We start from the raw sequence: 19,535 nt of genomic DNA on the forward strand, positions 1-19,535 counted from the left end.
CGTTTTCTTCCAGCTGTTCTAATTGTGGTTCTCGCCATTTTCTTTCCACTGTTCATCAAGGAAAATTAATCATTGAGTTGGGTCTGATTGTGCACTTGGGATTTTTTGTGACTTCCTAGCGGTTGACAGTTTTATTAATGCATCTGCTTGGAATTTTGACAGTATCCCTTTAAAATAATTTTGGTTGACAATTGTGAACTAACTAATGGCATTTAAGGTTTCTGTCCCTTAGCTGACAAACATTTGATTCATTTTGCTCTTCTGCTTTGCACTCCTACCAGTCTGCTCGCCTGATGGTTCACACCGTGGCCACCTTTAATTCCATCAAGGTAAGAAAGCTCGGCCAGCGGCCCTGCCTCCATGGCCTGCCTGGTCTCCTTCACCAGCTTCATCTCCCATCCTCGGGGAGTTCTTGTCCGGAGTAGTGTGGGAGCTGTAGCACGGGTCGCTCTCCTGGGTCTGAGGATGTCCTGGGCAAATGCTGACTCTCTGTGCACCAAGGCTGGTGTTTCCGGCCACAGACTCACCAGGTCTTGCCAGAGTTAGCTCTCCCTTCTCCGTGGGTCCGGTAGGACCAGCAGCTGCGAAGAAGGCAGCGCCGCCGCCGCCCCCCCCCCCATCTTGCCTCCTCTTAGGAGAGTCTGGGCCTCCATTTCTGGGTCTGTAGAGGCTCCTCTCCAGCATACAAGGCCCACGGCACTCCCACGCTTCTCAGGCCCCGTGTTCCGAGGCCGTGGACTCCGGGGTTTGTCATAAAGTCGTTTATGAAGCACGTGCTCCGTGGTGGGCACCAGGCTAGGAGCTGGGAGTGGGGGTGAGTCCGCTGCGTCTCCTGCTGCTTTGCAGGGACTCCAGGCCGGGCGTGGCCTGTGCTCGCCGTCGGACGTGGCTCTGGCGAGGTCTGCCTGTCCAGACCCGTTCTCCACGTAGCTGTGTACGAATGTGTTTGCCTCGGCTGGCTGGAGGGAGAACATTGTCTGCCCCAGCCTTTCCTTTTAAGTGAAGGCCCCAGTCCCTTGGCCCTTTCCCCAGAGCCTGGGGCGGGCCTGATAGAAGAGGGGCCGACTCTGCTGTCTTCCCGCAGGAGCTGAACGAGCGGTGGCGGTCGCTGCAGCAGCTGGCTGAGGAGCGGAGCCAGCTCTTGGGCAGCGCCCATGAGGTGCAGAGATTCCACAGGTGAGGGCCGGTGCCGGGCTGTGGCTGGGAGCAACTGGTGGTAAACCCTGACAGATGCCCGTGGAAGAGTGTCCCCGTTTGCCCTGTAACGAAGGCAGCTGTCCTCACTGGTCACCAACGTGAATATGTCTTGCCCACAGAGATGCTGACGAAACCAAAGAGTGGATAGAAGAGAAGAATCAGGCCCTAAACACAGACAACTACGGCCACGACCTGGCCAGTGTCCAGGCGCTGCAGCGCAAGCACGAGGGCTTCGAGAGGGACCTGGCGGCGCTGGGCGATAAGGCGAGGGCGCGCGGTCCTGCTGCGGCTGTGCCCGGGGCGGAGCCGGGCCTGGGGCTCCACAGAGCGGAGCTTCCTGATTGCTCACTTTCTCGCTGCTTTCTGCTGTCCTCATCTAGGTCAATTCCCTTGGGGACACAGCTGAGCGCCTGATCCAGTCCCACCCGGAGTCAGCAGAGGACCTGCAGGAAAAGTGCACCGAGCTAAACCAGGCGTGGAGCAGCCTAGGGAAGCGCGCGGACCAGCGCAAGGCCAAGCTGGGCGACTCCCACGACCTGCAGCGTTTCCTGAGCGACTTCCGGTAAAGTGCACACTGCTCTCAGCTCTGGGGCCGAGGGCTGGTCGTCTTCGTTCACACTCATGCCAAAAAGACCGGAATAAGCCTCCTCGGTCACCTTTGTGTACATACACACACGCACACCCACGGCTTCCCCGCCCCCGCCAGGTGGTGTTTCTTCCTCAGACCCGTTAGACCTTAGTCTTTTCCACGAAGACGTTTTATGTAAAAAAGTGTAAGTCTGCAGAGAAACAGAAAGGCTCAGGCAGTGATCGATACCATTCTAGTCCCTAGTTAACTTCTGTGTCACCTGCTTTCTCTGTAAATCTGGGCTTTTGTCTCTGCACCACGTGGAAGCGGGTCGCCGGTTCATGGTGCTTGCCCTCCAGCCTGTCAGCGTGCAGCCCCTAAGGCCAGGGACCTTCTGCCACGTGACTGCGTTTCCGTTACCACACCTAAGAAATCTAACACGGACACAACGGTTTTAATTTGGGGTCCATATTTGGTTCTTTTCCAGTTGTCTCAAATGGGTATTTGAAGCAGGGCTTACTTTTTGGTCCAGCATCCAGTTGAGACCTACCGTTTGCATTTTGTAGTCTGGCCTCCTTAACCTAAACGAGGACCCCTCTGCCCTTGGAGTCGTGACACTGACATTTTTTACAAGTTCAGGCCAGTTGTCTGGTAGAACATCCCATGATCTGCGGCCTCAGTCTCTTTAAGGCTGCATACCATTCCCCCAAATGGGTGATGTGTGGCTTGTTTAATATCGTGTGTGACAGACACTCCTGAATACGCTTGTGCTAAAAGCACCCTCACGCTCTCCTGTCATGTGTGTGCGTGTTAGTCTTGGGCATGTCCTCTGCCAGTAGGAGGGCCCAGGTGTGTTTTTTTGTTACCTTTGTTTGAAATGAAGGTCACAAAACAGCCACTTTACAGTAGAGAGTTCAGTGGCATTTAGTGTATCCACAGTGTCATACAGTCACCCTGCCTCTAGTTGTGAAACTCACCATCACCTTAGAAGAGCACCTTGTACCCCCATAATTAGTCACTCCCGTTCTATGCTTCCCGTTGAACCCGCTTTATGTCTGAGGATTTGCCTGTTCTGGGTTTATGATGTGAAAGGAAGCATCCTCCGCGTGGCCTTCTGGGTTAGTCTGTGCGCCCTCGTACGGGCACGTCCGTAAGAAGCTGGACTACAGGCCTGCGTAGGCCCAGGACTGTCAAGGCTGAATCCTGAAGAAAGGCGTTTTCACTTGCAGCCGTAGGCCGTAACCACGGCTCTCGTCTCGGTTAGACCCTATTACTTGATAGGATGGAAAGATTTTCGTAACGAACCTATTCATTTTTCCTCTGAAGAATTCTTGATCTTTTAAAATCTATCAGTAAGATGAACTAGAGGCCTTGAAATAATTGCCCAGAGATCCAGCCCCATTTGCTAGATTAACTAGACTCACCCCAAGTAGCCTTCTGAGACAAGAATTACGTAGTCCTCCTTTCCTGGGCAGAAAGCCTGCTTGCCAGATAACGTAATGACTGTTCCTCTGTGGATCTGGTTTCCAGGGACCTCATGTCTTGGATCAATGGAATACGTGGGTTGGTGTCCTCGGATGAGCTGGCCAAGGATGTCACTGGAGCTGAAGCTTTGCTGGAGCGACACCAGGTGGGTGGGCCTGCCTGCTGAGGAGCCAGGAACTCTGTCGCGCAGCTGGGCTGTGACGCCTTCACCGCCCCGCCTTTCCCGTCGCCCTTTGTGATGAGTTAGTGGTTGACATTAGAGTGGGCGTCTTCTGCCAGTTACCTGATCCCTTTCCTCCTCTTGGCAGGAACACCGGACAGAAATTGATGCCAGGGCTGGCACTTTCCAGGCATTTGAGCAGTTTGGGCAGCAGCTGCTGGCCCATGGGCACTATGCCAGCCCAGAGATCAAAGAGAAACTGGATATTCTGGATCAGGAGCGGACAGACCTGGAGAAGGCCTGGGTGCAGCGCAGGATGATGCTGGACCAGTGCCTCGAGCTGCAGGTACATGTGCTGGGCAGTGGCTTCCTGTTTGCCAGGTTCTGACCAGGTGTTCCGCTGCCAAAGGCTCCATCTTCTCACCTGTCTCGCCGCCTTTAGCTCTTTCATCGGGACTGTGAGCAAGCAGAGAACTGGATGGCTGCCCGGGAGGCCTTCTTGAATACAGAAGACAAAGGGGACTCACTGGACAGTGTGGAGGCCCTGATCAAAAAACATGAGGACTTTGACAAAGCCATTAACGTCCAGGTGAGGCCTTTGTCCCTGGGAGTCTGAGCGGTACTTTCCCCGATTGACATCTTCATTGGCCTTTTCTCCTTTCCTCTGCTGACGAGGAGAATAAAAAGTAGTCGTTCACTTGATTAGTTCAGCTAGAGAGCTCTGGCTGCTTCCTTAAAGCACAGTGCACAACGTGAACTTCAGAAAGGAGGCAGCACAGTCACAGCCGCGGCTCCCGGAGACTCTGTGCTGTCCAGGAGAAACGAGTGACAGGGATGATCTTGTTACCTTCGCGCATCAGTCGTGAGGGCGTGATGATGGCGGGGCCACGGGGGGAAACGTTTATTGTGAAAGGGAAGGAAAACAAAGTTGTGGGTAGGTAAGGGAGCATCTTAACGCAAATCAGGAAGATGTAAAACGCTTTGGTTTATAAACCACTGTGATGGAAATCTAACCACCTTTTCCTGTTTAGCCCAGTTTTGTGTGTGGCATTTACTGGTGTCCTAGCCCCTGCCCCACCCCCGTGCGACCTGGAGTCTTCTTGAGTTAAACTCTACTCTCGTAATGATTGAAATCAAGCTTTCTTCTGGCTTTTTGCGCTCCCGCTTCTAAAGTGTCAGTGTATTCCGATCCTGCCGCCGGCTGCTTCTGTCACCCAAAATAACCGCTCTGCTTGAGACGCGCAGTCTGGGGCAGGCAGGCGCCTCACCCACCTGGACCTCGAGCAGGTCCCCTCTGCCCTCGGTGTCGTGACACTGACATTTGCCCGCAGGAAGAGAAGATTGCCGCTCTCCAGTCCTTTGCTGACCAGCTTATCGCTGCCGGCCACTATGCCAAAGGCGACATTTCTAGCCGGCGCAATGAGGTTCTGGACAGGTGGGTGTTCTTCGGGGCTGACAGACCCCACCGCGCCTGAGGGAGAGTCCCGGCCAGTCCTGTCTGAGGGACGTTTGTGCACATTTGGTCTCCATTTCCCTTGCTCAGATGGCGACGTCTTAAAACCCAGATGATTGAGAAGAGGTCCAGGCTGGGAGAATCGCAGACCCTCCAGCAGTTCAGCCGGGACGTGGATGAGATCGAGGCCTGGATCAGCGAGAAGTTACAGACGGCGAGTGACGAGTCCTACAAGGACCCCACCAACATCCAGGTGAGCTGGGCGGTGTGACGGTTTCCTCTAGAGCAGCTGGTGCTCTGGAGTAGGTCATGTTGAGTATGGCATCTTTAAAGGGGGGGTTACCTATCAAACAGTTTCTTGGTGCCCGAGGTGAAGCCAATGAAAATTTTCTTAGTAAGTTGAGCTGATGAGAAGGTCCCAATGAATTGTCGGAGCCCTTTCAAGGCTATTTCGTCTCTGTTGAAATCGTCAGTATCTGCTCTAAAAAGTCTGTAGAGCCCCCTTCTGTGTACTGTCCCCAAATGCTGGGCTTCCCAGGGGAAGTAGGACAGCAAAATGAGGTTCTGTTTAATAGCTGATTTGTATATTCACGTCAGTGTACTGAACTCTTGTTATTTCAATCTATTTTTGTAGCTTTCCAAGCTGCTGGTAAGTTTTTTGTTCTTTAAAAGTTTTAGTTTAATGAGCTCTCCAGTATTTGTGTCCTTCTGTGCAGACTCTGTGATCGTGGTCACACGCAGTCTGCTGGCATCTCTCCATCCGTCTGCTCGTTTCTCATCACCCATCACTCCATCCACGTGTCCCTGTGGGATGTGGCTTTCTCTGTTGTCATTGGCCTGCACCCCTTCGTTTCGTTCCCTCTCCCAGTTTATCACGTAGGCAAGTTCTGTGCAGTGTTTGATTTGAGGGGCAGTAACTGACTGCTTTCTTTCTAGAAGTGCTTCTTTTAAAAAATGAAATAATCAGCTTTTTCTGTATAGACATCAGCTCCTGGCCTCTGGTGGCCTAAGAGCAGGGGGTCTAGCGGAGTGTGAGGATTCCGTGCTGGTCACAGGAGAGGGGCAGCAGGAGATCCCCAGAGAGGTAGATTCCCTGCTTCCAAACCTAAGAGGAACTGGGGCAAAGGGCTGAGGAAAAGGGGGACATTACCCAAGCGGCTGTGAAAGAGATGTTTCCGTCCAAATGTAGTTCAGAAGTTGCTTAAATGGATGGACGAAAAGAAGTAATAGACTAGATGGAATGTGAGCCAAAGAGTGATCAGAACAAGAGGAGTAAATTGGGCTTCATCAGGATTTGTGGGTATTCGAGACGTTTTGTTCCTGTTCTAGGGCGCAGGCGCCAGGGTACCCGCTGTCAGTGCTGCTGTGGCCTGCCAGCCAGGCCGCTCCATCCTTTGACAGTTGCTGCCCCTGAAATGAAACATTTGGTGCAGAATTTTTCCCCAGCTAGACTGCTTTTTTTTTCTTTTAGTTTCTTTTTTCCCCAAATAACATCCTCCCCCGAGACCCTGCGTTTCTCACCCAGAACTGCCACAGCCACGTCCTCATGCTTGTGTCTTGTGTCCCCGCGCCTCCTGCTCCTCTGGATTCTTAACCACACTCTCAGGCCCCAGCCTCAGGAGCCCAGCGCTCTCCCAAGCGCACTCTTTTCTTAGCAAAGAGAAGCTCCTACCTAGACTAAAGCCCGGATTTTGACAGTATCCAGGAGTCTTGATAATGACAGCTACCAAACGTGGAGCCAGCCACGCCCCAGGCTGCAGTGCCACAGACTTCTCCGTCACAGAGAGCCCGCCTGGCCATCAGACGCATTGCTCCCTAGTGATGGCTGCCTTAGATGAGGAGAGATTCGTATGTGTGTTATCGTTAGAGTCTCGGTCCGCTGAGGAGAGAGCTGTGGATGGAAATTGATGTCCATATAGAGTCCAAACTTCAATTGGCCATTGTGGTCTTCTGAAAAATGTTTGGAAGTGTTTAATTCCAGGTTTTCACTCCCAAATAGCCAGTCCTACTGATCTAAGAATTAACTCAGTTTACCTATTCCTGAGCTGGTGCATTTCCTTTCCGCTGGCCGAGCCCTTCTGCTGGACCCCCAACAGACTGACCCCCACGTAGTCACACAGATACTGTGACTGCGTTCTCTAAAAAAGTGCCAACCCTTGCCCCAGATCCTTTAAGTTTGCTACCACTCCCTTCCTTTGGAGAATCCCTTATCCCTGAGATGTCAAGTGCAGGACCAGGTTTTGAGAAGTGATTTTTGCTCTTTTTAGAGCAAGCACCAGAAGCACCAGGCCTTCGAAGCAGAACTGCACGCGAATGCTGACCGCATCCGTGGCGTGATTGACACGGGCAACTCCCTGATTGAGCGCGGGGCCTGTGCCGGCAGCGAGGATGCTGTGAAGGTAGGGCCCCCGGCTCTGCACGAGGGGACGAGGGGCCGGGTTCAGCAGGCCAGGGGGCTTCGGGCCACTTACACGTCGGGGTGCAGCGGAATGGCTGCTGCATGTCCTCCGTTCTCCCCTTGCGAGTGTGTGGGATCAGCTTTAGCAGAGCGGGTTCTCCATGGATTTCACCATCTCTGACGTCTCCCTTCTCCTCCCCAGGCCCGGCTGGCGGCCTTAGCTGACCAGTGGCAGTTCCTGGTGCAGAAGTCTGCTGAGAAGAGCCAGAAACTGAAAGAAGCCAACAAGCAGCAGAACTTTAACACTGGGATCAAGGACTTTGACTTCTGGCTCTCCGAGGTGATGCCAAGTGTTCCCTTCCTGTCATCAGAAGAGGTCTAGTCACTTGGGGCAATGGGTCTGTCAACGAGCCTGAAACCAGGGCGAGTCAGGGCCCTCCCGACGCCCCTGTTAGCAGAAGCCTTCGCTATCGAATGTGAGCTGCGTGCTGTACGGGACTCGGAGGCAGAGGGAAGGGATGTTCTAGAGAAGAGTGGCCTTAGCTTTGATGGCCTTGGACTAGAGCTCACTCCTCCAGAGGGAGTGCAGATGGAAACCAGAACGGCAGGGAGTCGGCAGCCCGTCAGCAGTGTGCGCTCCACAGGAAAGTGAGAGAGTACAGAAGCCACGAGAAATAGAAATGTTTAGAGTCACCCACACTATGTGTCCTATCTATACATAGTTCCGTGAATGTCTGTATAGCTATATTTTTTATCTATAGTTGGGCTCATGGTATAATTCTTGTTAGTATATGTTGGGAGTGTTGTCCCCAAGTCCCTAAAAGTCCTCCTAACCTTTTGAATGGCTACCCAGGTCCATAAGAGTTAGCTGTGCTGTCGCGGAAACCGACCGTTCAGGTCTCCAGTTGTTGGTGCCCTGGGTCGCGCGGCAGTGAGCGGCCCTGTGTGGCTCTCTGCCCACGCTGCTCACCTTTCCCCTGGCGGAGTTTCCTTGAAGTGGGATTGCTCTGCATTTTGTCATCAGACCACCTTGAAGGCTCAGTGGCCCTGACTTCAGCTGTAGCGTTTAAATTCACAGGCGCTTGGGTGTTTGACAGAAAAGGAGAGCGTCCTGGGCCACGTGGGCTGACCCAGCTGAGTGGGCACAGCAGGAACTTCTGATTGAGAAGTATGCGGCCCTCCTCGCCGGGACCAGGAACAGCAGCTGAGCAGCCTGGCGCCCCAGAAGCCTCCGTGTGCCCCGTACAGTAGCCTCTCGCTTTTGTTTCACTGCCAGGTGGAGGCCCTCCTGGCGTCTGAGGATTACGGCAAAGACCTGGCTTCTGTGAACAACCTGCTAAAAAAACATCAGCTGCTGGAGGCAGACATATCCGCCCACGAGGTGAGCAGAGGGGCGGCGAGGCCGGTGTCTGGACACGGCTGTGCGTTTGGGAAAGGAGAGGGTGTCCATCCCTCAAAGCCGAGGGTCTCAAACATTGTGATCTTGGGACCACTTTATGCTCTCAGCTGTCACTGAGGGGCCCCGAAGAGCTTATGGGCTTTGTTTATCAATAAGTCACCATTATTAAAAGTAAGTTTTAAAAGTTTAAATTTTACAAATCAGTATCAGTGGATTACATAGTCTAGGACTTTATTTATATAACATTATCAAAATGACAGATTACAGAGGTGGAGAGCAAATGAGCGGTTGCCAGGGGTTGGGGTCAGGGTGGGGGTGCAGCTGTAAAGGCCCAAGAAGTTCCTGTGTCGATAGAACAATGTCTGTGTCTTGGTCTCGGTGGCGATGACACCGATCTACAGATAGGATAAAACTGCACAGGGCTACACAGCCCAGTCACAAACACCTGCACAAATGAATGCAGATAAAGAGGGTGGAACCGGAATAAGGCCTGTGGGTCGATAATAGCAGAGTCAGTGGAGGTGCTGGTTTTGATCCTGTGCTATGAAAGCTGTGACAGTTGGGGGACCTGGTGGGAGGACACACAGAGCCTGTGTGGCCTTTGCAACTTCTTGGGAGTATAAATTTATTGATTCATTTAAAATAATAATAAACGCATCACAAGTTAACATAAGTAATGTTTTTATGAATTATAATTTAAGTTTTTCTAGAAACAAAAATAGAGTAAGAAGAGTGGCATTGGTTATATTCTTACAAATATCTTAATGTCCAGCTTAATAGGAGACCACTGGCCTCTCATGGCCGCTTCTGAATTCAGTTTCTTAGGATGTGTCATCTGACACAACAGCCTGGCACAGATAGTTTGAGACAGGAGTAATATTTTAATTCAGATAATTAATGTGAATATTTGATGCTACCCAATTCAGCAAGTGGTAGTTTATTAAAGTTCAGTTGCAGCCCTGGCTGGTGTGGCTCAGTGGACTGAGCGCCAGCGTACAAACCAAAGCGCTGGATCGATTCCCAGTCAGGGCACGTGCCTAGGTTGCGGGCCAGGTCCCCAGTTGGGGGTGCATGAGAGGCGACCACACTTTGATGTTTCTTTCCCTTTTTCTTCCTCCCTTCCTCTCTCCACAAACAAATAAGTTTTAAAATCTTAGAAAAAGATTGCAAAGTGGATGTGGAAGTCTTATCGATCAGTTTTTTATACTATTTTCTGTTAAAATCCACCGGTCCATGTTGGACTTTGAATGGACCTTTTACCCACGCGTGAGATAACAGAACCATTTGGAAAGACTGGTTCGCTGAGTTACATGGACCTGCTACATGCAGACCCGTTTCATCCAGTCATCGTGTTGGGTAACATCACAGCCAGTCTCCACACAGAAAACGTTACCTGTCGGAACGCTGTCACACTCATAGAGGTAGACAGGAATCTTCCAAATTCCGATTTTCTCATGAAAATTTGAATGTTACCATTAGCGGCAAACTCAGTTTTCCTTAAAGTGACAGATCTACTTTTTTTATACCCGACACAGTATTTGTCGGATAGTCTATGGGTTGGTCCTTTTGAATAAAAACGGTGGTCCGTGGAGAAAGAGCCCCGTTGCACTCGCCCCGCGTGCTTTTCCTCGAGACAGGCACCGGCCCTGCGTTTGCAGCAGTGCCTGTGTGTGTTTCCATTTTATGTTACATGACATGTATTCAAACACGGATGTTTAGTACAATTAACAGCTCTTGCTGCTTTTTAAAGGGTGTTTGTGAGGCAGCCTTTTTCTGGGAGGGCAGGGCAGTGAGGAGTTTATATCTGTGTGGCGGTTTGCCCGGCCTTGAGCCGAGCCCTCAGCACGCACACTCCACCCACATGGCCATTGCTCTCGCACCGAGGGTGCAAAAATAGTTTTGATCGCATAGAACCCCAGGGGTCCACACGCCACACGTTGAGAATATCAGCACTACACCCAGTGTGTCTGAAACCCGCTCCCCAGTGAGGAGCACTTCCTGGGCTCTTACAAGCAGGCGCTCATGGACGCCCGGGTCTCTGACCCCTCCTCCCGTTATGTCTCCTGCCCCAGGATCGCCTAAAAGACCTGAACAGTCAGGCAGACAGTCTGATGACCAGCAGTGCCTTCGACACCTCGCAAGTAAAGGACAAGCGGGACACTATCAACGGTCGTTTCCAGAAAATTAAGAGCATGGCGACCTCCCGGCGAGCCAAGCTAAATGAATCCCATCGCCTGCACCAGTTCTTCCGGGACATGGATGACGAGGAGTCCTGGATCAAGTACGTGCTCCTGGGACGTCATGCTCTGGGCCTCTGATGGCAGTCGGGGCCGTGGGGCTGAGTGAGAGTGAGGAGGTGCGGGTCTCTCCTGGCCTGTGGTGGTGAGACGGGGGTGGCAGGAACGGCATGGCCTCCGCAGCCCCGCTGCGCTGGGCCGCAGCTCTGTCCACCACGCTCACCGCGGAACGCCTTGGTCTCCTCTCCGACATCCAGGCGCGCTGTGGTGCTGGTGGGTGGCGGCCTCTGGATGGTAGTGATCATGATGCATGATGATTGCACTAGACCTTGGTTAGACCCTGCCCTGAGATCCCTGGGGAAATTAGTGAGTTCCACTTGGAAAAGACCGTCTGATCTCTGGGGAAGATCGATTCTTGACGGAGGGAGCGGAGTTTGTTTTTAATCATCTCCCCAAAAGTCTGGCCTACCTTTTCTAGTTGGTGTAGCATATAAACAAGCCAATTCAAAGTAGGGGAAGTCTGTTAATTTCTTACTTAAAAAAAGTAACGTCAGCGTCTTTCTACCTCCGTGTATGATGGGTGTCTGTTTGATACGGTGGGTCGAAGGGCAATGCCGTGGGCACACCCAGCCCTCACAAAGGCGGGCACAGTATGTGCTCCCACACCCGGACACGGTCGCTGTTCACTTGGAAAGTAGAGACTTGTTTTCCAGTGACCGATGGGGTTTTCCTAGAGAGAGGGGTAGATGTTGGTGAAAGACATCGTGAGGGCTGGGAACTTCCCGGCGGTTTTGCCCACACGCCTCCGGTGGAAAACACGGCGGCGCAGACACCGACTGCCTGCTGGTGTTGTCAGAGAGAAGAAGCTGCTGGTGAGCTCCGAGGACTACGGCCGGGACCTGACGGGCGTTCAGAACCTGAGGAAGAAGCACAAGCGGCTGGAGGCCGAGCTGGCAGCTCACGAGCCTGCGATTCAGGTGGGGGGCCTCTTCCGGTGGCAAGGGCGGCGGGGCGTTACTGAGGTCTCCGGTGGCTGTGACCCCCTCGCCCCAACCAGGCAGACGTCTGGGTTTGACACCAAGGCCTTCTCCGGGAAGCATCTGGAAGCAGGAGATGGCTATTATCTCATTCTTGCCTGTCAGGGCGTCCTGGACACTGGGAAGAAGCTGTCCGACGACAACACCATCGGGAAGGAGGAGATCCAGCAGCGCCTGGCGCAGTTTGTGGAGCACTGGAGAGAGCTGAAGCAGCTGGCGGCGGCCCGGTGCGCGGCCGGAGGGGACACGGGTCCCTCTCGGGGGCGGCGGGAGGCCTGCGCGGAGCCCCAGGCCCTGCGTGTGCAGGGGCCGCGGCTGGCTTGCTCAGAGCCACCTCTGACAGGCCCCTGGCAGGCCGCTTCCGTTATGAGACTCTGGACCCAGCATGGGGTCCCAGAATTTCCTGTCCCACCAACACTGTCTTTGTACTGAGCAGAGGGGCTGACTGAACCGTTTATGTCCCAAGCTTGTCGGTGTTTTTAAACATGTTAACTACCGGAATCGAAGTTGGAAGAGGTCGCAGCTGATTTTTTTGTGTCTGCTATAAATAGGGGCCAGAGGCTAGAAGAATCCTTGGAATATCAGCAGTTCGTAGCCAACGTGGAAGAGGAAGAAGCATGGATCAATGAGAAGATGACCCTGGTGGCCAGTGAGGATTACGGAGACACTCTGGCCGCTATCCAGGTCAGAGCCGGGAGACGCCCCCTGCTCCCTCTCCCAGCCCCCGCCTCTGGTCACCGTTTTCCTCCCGGTGCATTGAGTGGCCATGCTCTTAGCCGGGGTTTACAGAGCCAGCGGCCAGGGTCGCAGTCGCGCTGGTTGTTGTCTGCCCTCGAGATCTTACACTGTCAGTGTCCCTCTGCAGGCAAAGTTGGCCTGACTTGGTGAGCCCCGGTGGTCTGTGGCTGCCGTAAAGTACCGCCCATGGGGGCTCCCAAACAGCGGAAGTTGGTGCTTGTGGTTTTGGGGGCCGGAAGTCTTGGGAGCGAGGCGTAACTTCTGGGAGGTCGGTCCTCGCCCCTCCCGGCCCCTGTGGCCCCAGGTGCCCCCGGCTGTGGCTGCTCCTCTCCAGTCTCAGTCTCTCCCTGGTGGCTGTCCTCCCTCTGCCTGTGCCTTCCCGGGGCACTCTCTGGGTGTGCCCGTGTCCAGGGCTCCGTTTGCTTCAGGGACATAGTCGTTGGGTCAGGGCCCAGCCTATGACCTCATCTTAACTTGGTCACCTCTGCAGAGACCACAGTGAACATTCCCAGGTGCCAGGGGTTAGGGCTGCGTCATACCTTTTGCAGGCACACAATTCACACCCAGCATATGCCCTAAATACATTGGTTCACTGTCGTTCTGTAACAGCCCCAGAACAGCAGCTTCTTATTTCCCATGGTTCTGTTGCTTGGGTCATGTTCCCTCTGCTGCTGTCCCTTGGGCTCCCTCACAGCTGCCGTGGGGCAGAGGCCCGCTGGGCTGAGATCCAGGAGCGTCGCTCACGCAGCTGGAGGCTGGTTCTGTCCCCGCGGCCTCTCATCTCCCAGCGGGCCAGACCGCTTTCCTTAGGCAGCACCCATCACCCAGGCACAGGGGGCTTCGGGCCTGGTCTCTGGCGTGACACGACATAGCTGCCTTCTGTTGGTCAAAGCAGTCACAAAGCAGCCGGGGTCACGGGTGGATGAATAGACTCCCCTCTTGATAGGAGGGGCTGCACATTATGCTAGAACGTTCCTGAATGTGTAGCACCAGCTGCGGAAGCAGAGCCTGCATTCCCAAGAATCGGGGTAGCCCCTGAGCCACAGCCCTCACAGTGGGGACCCTGTGCAGCTAGTCAGGGTGGAGGAGCTAGAACTGAAATGGGGTGAGGGCGTCCCACCTCTGTGCAGTTCAGGCCCTGGGAGCGCGGTCTCCCACGCTTTGGTCGTGCTGAGGACAAGACTAGGAAGGTTCTCTCCAGCTCGTTTTCTGTTCACTCCTGGTCTCCCAGAGGGCAAGAGAGACGCTGTGCCAACTGGCTGCCAAGAGCTGACCCCTTCAGAAAGGCCGCCCTGGCGGTGTTCCCAAGGCCAGCCCCCCGCCGGTTCCTCTTGCAGCCCCCCAGGGGTCCTACCTTCATAGTCACCCGTTTTTCTGCACCCGTCTGCCATCTTAGTCCTCCGCTAGGCTGAAGCGTGTGAGGGCCCACACCTCCGGGCTCGTTACCCTCTGTCCCAACCTGGCACACTGGCTCATGCCAGCTGGTGCTCAGTGCCGGTCACGCCTCCCTTGCAGGGCTTACTGAAGAAACATGAGGCTTTCGAGACGGACTTCACTGTCCACAAGGACCGTGTGAACGACGTCTGCACTAATGGACAAGACCTCGTTAAAAAGGTGAGCCTGGCGCGCCGCTGAGACCCTGGTTTCTAATCAGTCCTCAGAGCTGTGCACGGAGCCAACAGCGGCGCCGTTTCTGCATTTCATAAAGAAGGGGGGCCACACAGTCGGCTGGCTAGTTTCTCCGTAGAGATCGGGGCAGCACTAGTGGCCTCTGCGCCGATGAAGCAGAGGAGAGCCCCCGGTGCTCCTTCTGTGGTGCCGGCGCTCCCTCCCACGTGGCTGCTCTCTTATTTCTCAAGTGTTAAAGCTCCTTATAGAGTTGGAGATGCAGGTAAGCAAGTCATAGCCCCCGCCCTTCGGCCGACACCGGAGACCACCAGTACGAGCCTTTGCCCGGCGTTCGGGCTTTTCCTCCGCACGCGCCGCTACCCCAGGTGAGGCAGGTGCTGCCTGGCGGCGGTCCATCGCCGTTCTGTAACCTGGCTGCTCTGCGGCACGGCCAAGTACGAGCTGAATCAGCGTTTGAGGCTTCACAAGTTTGGTCTCCACGGTGCGAAAACATTTTGCTGAACCGTTCTTCTGTTTTTACTGAGCACGTATAATAGCCATTCTTTGGATGTAAAGTGTTTTTTCTAAGGGACCTTTATTTAGGCTTTTTCCGGTTATTTTGCTATCGAGACTAACGCTGATAGAACATTATCGTAACTTCACATTTCAGTACATTCCTGATGACTCCTTTGGAGTTAACTCCGTGAAGGGGAGTGGCCAGTGGCCGTCCTTTTAAGGCCCCTACTCTGTGCTGCTCTCAGAGGCCTTGCCCGCGCTTCCCCCCAGCGCCCGGAGAGCAGGCCTTCCCCGGGCCGGGCGGCCACGGTGCGTGCCGGGGCTGACCTGGGCCTGCCTTCTCTCTGGCCTAGAACAATCACCATGAAGAGAACATCTCTTCCAAGATGAAGGGCTTGAACGGGAAGGTGTCCGACCTGGAGAAAGCTGCCGCCCAGAGGAAGGCAAAGCTTGACGAGAACTCGGCCTTCCTTCAGTTCAACTGGAAGGCGGATGTGGTGGAGTCCTGGATCGGTGAGCACTGCCTCAGACGGCCCCGAGGCCCTCGCCCCCCAGTGCAGCTGGTTTGCTTGTTCCAGACCCCAGCTTGTCTCTTCCCTTCACAGTGGGTTTCCTTTTGCAGAGAAAAAACTATTCAGATGGGGGCGTTTCAGAGACCCCGCCACAAGGGCAGATCACTGGCGGAAGCCAGAGGGATCCAGTGTCCTGACCCAGAGAGCCGAGGCCTTGGCGGTGTCTGGCACTGAGCCAACAAGGGTTCACCAAAAAAAAAGGCTGTTGGCCAATGGGAGGAGCAGTGGAGGTCACAGTAGGGACAAAACAATCACAGCAGCTGGCACCAGGCTGCATCGTACTGCCTCTAGCCACATGGGTCCAGGTGCGCTCCGCTTTCCTGAAAGGGGGAGCTGGACTCTGATTTCGGGGCCATGTGACCTTGGTAGTTGCTGTCACATAGAGACTGAACCACGTCTTCATGGCACAAATGGAAAACGGGGGTCTGGGGTGCAGGAGGCAGCCAGCTAATGTGGATTCAGAGACTGCCGTTGGTAATATTGAAACTGAAATAAAAGTACTGTGCCTCAGTATCTTTTTTCCTTTTAATCTCACTGCACGGAGGAGAGGCGTACAGTGATCCCTCACTTATCGTGGGTATTACGTTCTAGACCCCCCCACAAAGTAACAACCTTACGTTTATTCTGCACTCTTAAACCTACGTGATTTTAACGATACACGTCTACAGTACCGTAGAATCCCGTGATAGAGCGAAAAACCCGTGATAAATAATTAAATATATTTTTTAAATCCCATCATAAGTGAACTGCGATATAGAGAGGGGCTGCTGTATTTCCCATGCTCGGTTTCTAGGTGAAAAGGAGAACAGCTTGAAGACTGACGATTATGGCCGAGACCTGTCTTCTGTCCAGACTCTCCTTACCAAACAGGTCAGTTGTGGCCCCTTGGCTGACGGACTAAGCTTTGCTCAAGCAGTGGTTTCTGGCAGATACACGATGCTCAGCATCTTCTGTTGAGATGCTGGGTGCTCACCTTAGGCCCCAGGGACGCGGCGGTAAACATGACGCTGCCCTGGCCCTGGCCCTTGGGCACTCCCACACTGGGCGAACCTGCAGCGCTGGGGGGGGGGGGGCCCGAGCAGGGCTGCGTGTGCTGCGCGATGCGCTTGGGGGCTTGCCATCGGCGTCCGACCGCAGTCTGCGTGGGGGTGGAGGGGGCTGGGAAGAGGCTGCTGTCACGCCCACAGTCTTAAGGACAAGGGCGAGTGTGACCCTGTGGCAGGACAAGGTGGGGACTCCAGGCTGACCGTCGGGCCGTGGCACCAGAAACAGCAGGTTCGCGGCTCGTTGCGGTCACTGCAGATTAACCCGTGGCTCGTATTCCAGGAAACCTTCGATGCCGGCCTGCAGGCCTTCCAGCAGGAGGGCATCGCCAACATCACCGCTCTCAAGGACCAGCTGCTGGCCGCTAAGCACGTCCAGTCCAAGGCCATCGAGGCCCGGCACGCGTCCCTCATGAGGCGCTGGAGCCAGCTGCTGGCCGACTCGGCCGCCCGGAGGAAGAAGCTGCTGGAGGCTCAGGGTCACTTCCGCAAGGTGAGGGGGCCCGGGCCGGGCTTAGCAGGCCCAGCGCCTGGGGGGGCCAGCACAGCTGCCACTTGGCGTGCTGCGCAGCCAGCGCGTGGCCCAGAGGTTCTGCATGGGTGTGGGGTCACCTCCGACGAAGGTGAGATTGCCATTCAGAAGCACCCGGGACAGACGGAATTCACGTGCACGAGGGGAAGGGTAGCAGGAGAGACGGGCGGAGGACTTCTCGGAAGCAGAGGTGGCAGAGAGCCGAGCCAGCCACGTGCCATCTCCCACTGGCGCCTCGGGAGCTGTCACGACACTATCTCCTTTGCTTTCAGGTGGAGGACCTCTTCCTGACCTTTGCCAAAAAGGCTTCTGCCTTCAACAGCTGGTTTGAAAACGCAGAGGAAGATTTGACAGACCCTGTGCGCTGCAACTCCCTGGAAGAAATCAAAGCCTTGCGTGAGGCCCACGATGCCTTCCGCTCCTCCCTCAGCTCAGCCCAGGCTGACTTCAACCAGCTGGCCGAGCTGGACCACCAGATCAAGAGCTTCCGCGTGGCCTCCAACCCCTACACGTGGTTCACCATGGAGGCCTTGGAGGAGACCTGGAGGAACCTGCAGAAGATCATCAAGGTGCCCTTCCCGTGCGCTCTGCATTCCCGCCACTGTCGGCCCGGGACCCTGGTCAGGGAAACTCCTTCCAGCGTGGAGGGGGTGGGGTTTCGTGTCCAGTTACCGCGTGTGTCAGTCTGGCAGCCCGGCCACTGGCTGTCGCCCGGCACTTTCACACACGCCTCGCCAGAGCTCCCAGGGGGGTTTCAAGCAGCCAAAGAATCACTGAGCGCTCTGCGTTCACCGAGTGTCTCCCAGACTCCTTCCTCCTGTCTCCGGGTTGAGGGCGACAACCCGGTGTTCCCTGACCCCCAGAGTGATAGTTTCTTGTGTTCAGTGTCAGAAAACTACTCCCTGCTCCTTTCAAATGTTGAGGTCCGCTGGTCCATCCATCCCTGATGGCAGAGCGCTCTCCAGCCTGAGCCGGGCTGACGTGGCCTCTGCCTCCCTGTGCTCCTTAGGAGAGGGAGCTGGAGCTGCAGAAGGAGCAGCGCCGGCAGGAGGAGAACGACAAGCTGCGGCAGGAGTTTGCGCAGCACGCCAACGCCTTCCACCAGTGGATCCAGGAGACCAGGTGTGGCCCTGCCTCCCACACAGCCCTGGGAGCAGCCTGGTCTTGGGGCGAGTGCCCAGGCCTCCAGCTCCAGGCTTGGGGAGCTTTGCATGAAAGCAGGAGGCACTCTGGGCTCCAGGGAAGGAGGGTTAGGAGCACGGGAGCTGGAGGGGTGGGCCGTGTTAAGACCGTGTTCTTGGAGCATGTTTCCCAATTGGATGGGACCGAGCATGGCCCCTGTCAGCCCTGAGCAGCAACTCCGTGGCAGACGGTGATGGGCTGAGTGCAGGGTGGGAACTGATGTTTTTTTCTTTCCTTTCTCTCGTCTTCCTCTGTTCCCCACCTCCCGATGGCTGCCGTTTGGACACCACCCTGTCTTGTGGCTGCTTGGATCCCGTCTCCACAGAACGTATCTCCTCGATGGGTTAATATTCTTTTCTTGTTTCTCCGGGCTTGTAGTATGGTCGTGTCTCGTGTGCTTGTTCCTCTGCCCTCTGTCCCTCTGTCCCCCTGTGGCCTGGCTTGCAGAGGATCCCAGGATGGGCCTTCCTGCACCTCCCTGCCCTGGGCAGGCTGCTCTTCCCCTCCCTGTCCCTGTCACCTTACAAGGAGTGCGTGCCTTGCCCCACAGCCCACTTTCCCTGAAAGCCTACGGTCTGGGTAGGAGAGGTACTCCTACCTTCCTGTTCCGAACCCAGGGTCTCTCAGGTAGGGAATGTGACCAAGCTGGAAGGCCAGAGCCAAGGCCAAGCCTCTGGGGATCCCCATGCTGTTCAGCTGTGGGGTGGTACTGGCCGCCTCTTCTGCCCCTCTTCCTCATGTGTCCAGTGGGACTATATTTAATCCTTAGGAGGCCATGGGCATAAAGCAGGGTGACAGTGTTTACGTGCTCAGGCTAGTCCAGATGTGCAGTGACCCCTCCCCTGGCAGCCCCAGTTTTCCCAGGGTGGGGGGCAGGTGTCATTTACCCTAATTGAAGGCAAAAGTGCCCAGAGTTTTTGACTGACAGGGCTTGGGAGGAGCCCAAGAGGAGCAGGGGCATCCCATCTGGTCCCAGTAGGGGCCTCTCCCCCAGTCTTGGCTTCGGCCTGGGTTGATCACCTTTGCGTTCTGTACCAGGCCCATTCTCAGGGCCAGGATTGATGGGACCACAGTGTTTTACACTAGCAGGTAAATCGAGCAGTGGGAGAAATGAGCCCACATGGATCCGTCCCCACGTGCTGAAGGCAGAATGGGTCAGGGTTGAGCGGCCCCAGTTTCTAGCTTGAGCTCATAAGCCACCAGGTGTCTGCTGTCCCCCTGGGGCCCTGTGGCTGTGTCTGCTGGCCTTGGCCTTGTCTCTCTGTAAGGTGCCTTGCTCCCCTCACTGTGTGGCCCCTCCCAGCCCTGTCCAGTCTCGCCCAGCCCGTGCGCGCTGCCAAGGCTGTCCTCCCGGCCGGCCCTCAGCTGTCCCTCCACCAGGTCGTTCTGCCTGTGCACTGCCCGCGTGGG

At 55.1% G+C, this 19,535-nt stretch overlaps 1 protein-coding gene across 2 annotated transcripts in view; it reads left to right on the forward strand.

The window, feature by feature from the left end:
* Window positions 1-19,535, forward strand: part of SPTAN1 (spectrin alpha, non-erythrocytic 1) — a 52,413-nt gene that overhangs the window by 28,904 nt on the left and 3,974 nt on the right. For both annotated transcript variants that reach the window (XM_090274836.1, XM_090274837.1), the window contains exons 28-51: window positions 282-329; window positions 1,085-1,176; window positions 1,317-1,461; window positions 1,578-1,759; window positions 3,296-3,395; window positions 3,559-3,756; window positions 3,853-3,999; window positions 4,742-4,845; window positions 4,954-5,116; window positions 5,498-5,512; window positions 7,131-7,262; window positions 7,464-7,601; window positions 8,538-8,642; window positions 10,733-10,941; window positions 11,754-11,874; window positions 12,040-12,161; window positions 12,486-12,618; window positions 14,188-14,286; window positions 15,150-15,309; window positions 16,162-16,238; window positions 16,695-16,904; window positions 17,216-17,512; window positions 17,953-18,065; window positions 18,451-18,468. In XM_090274836.1, coding sequence (XP_090130962.1) covers window positions 282-329; window positions 1,085-1,176; window positions 1,317-1,461; window positions 1,578-1,759; window positions 3,296-3,395; window positions 3,559-3,756; window positions 3,853-3,999; window positions 4,742-4,845; window positions 4,954-5,116; window positions 5,498-5,512; window positions 7,131-7,262; window positions 7,464-7,601; window positions 8,538-8,642; window positions 10,733-10,941; window positions 11,754-11,874; window positions 12,040-12,161; window positions 12,486-12,618; window positions 14,188-14,286; window positions 15,150-15,309; window positions 16,162-16,238; window positions 16,695-16,904; window positions 17,216-17,512; window positions 17,953-18,065; window positions 18,451-18,468 — 3,128 coding nt within the window. The remainder of the gene's footprint in view (window positions 1-281; window positions 330-1,084; window positions 1,177-1,316; window positions 1,462-1,577; window positions 1,760-3,295; window positions 3,396-3,558; window positions 3,757-3,852; window positions 4,000-4,741; window positions 4,846-4,953; window positions 5,117-5,497; window positions 5,513-7,130; window positions 7,263-7,463; window positions 7,602-8,537; window positions 8,643-10,732; window positions 10,942-11,753; window positions 11,875-12,039; window positions 12,162-12,485; window positions 12,619-14,187; window positions 14,287-15,149; window positions 15,310-16,161; window positions 16,239-16,694; window positions 16,905-17,215; window positions 17,513-17,952; window positions 18,066-18,450; window positions 18,469-19,535) is intronic.

Source organism: Furipterus horrens, unplaced genomic scaffold (genome assembly GCF_987537825.1).
Source record: "Furipterus horrens unplaced genomic scaffold, mFurHor1.1.pri manual_scaffold_4, whole genome shotgun sequence".
Taxonomy (NCBI): Eukaryota; Metazoa; Chordata; class Mammalia; order Chiroptera; family Furipteridae; genus Furipterus; species Furipterus horrens.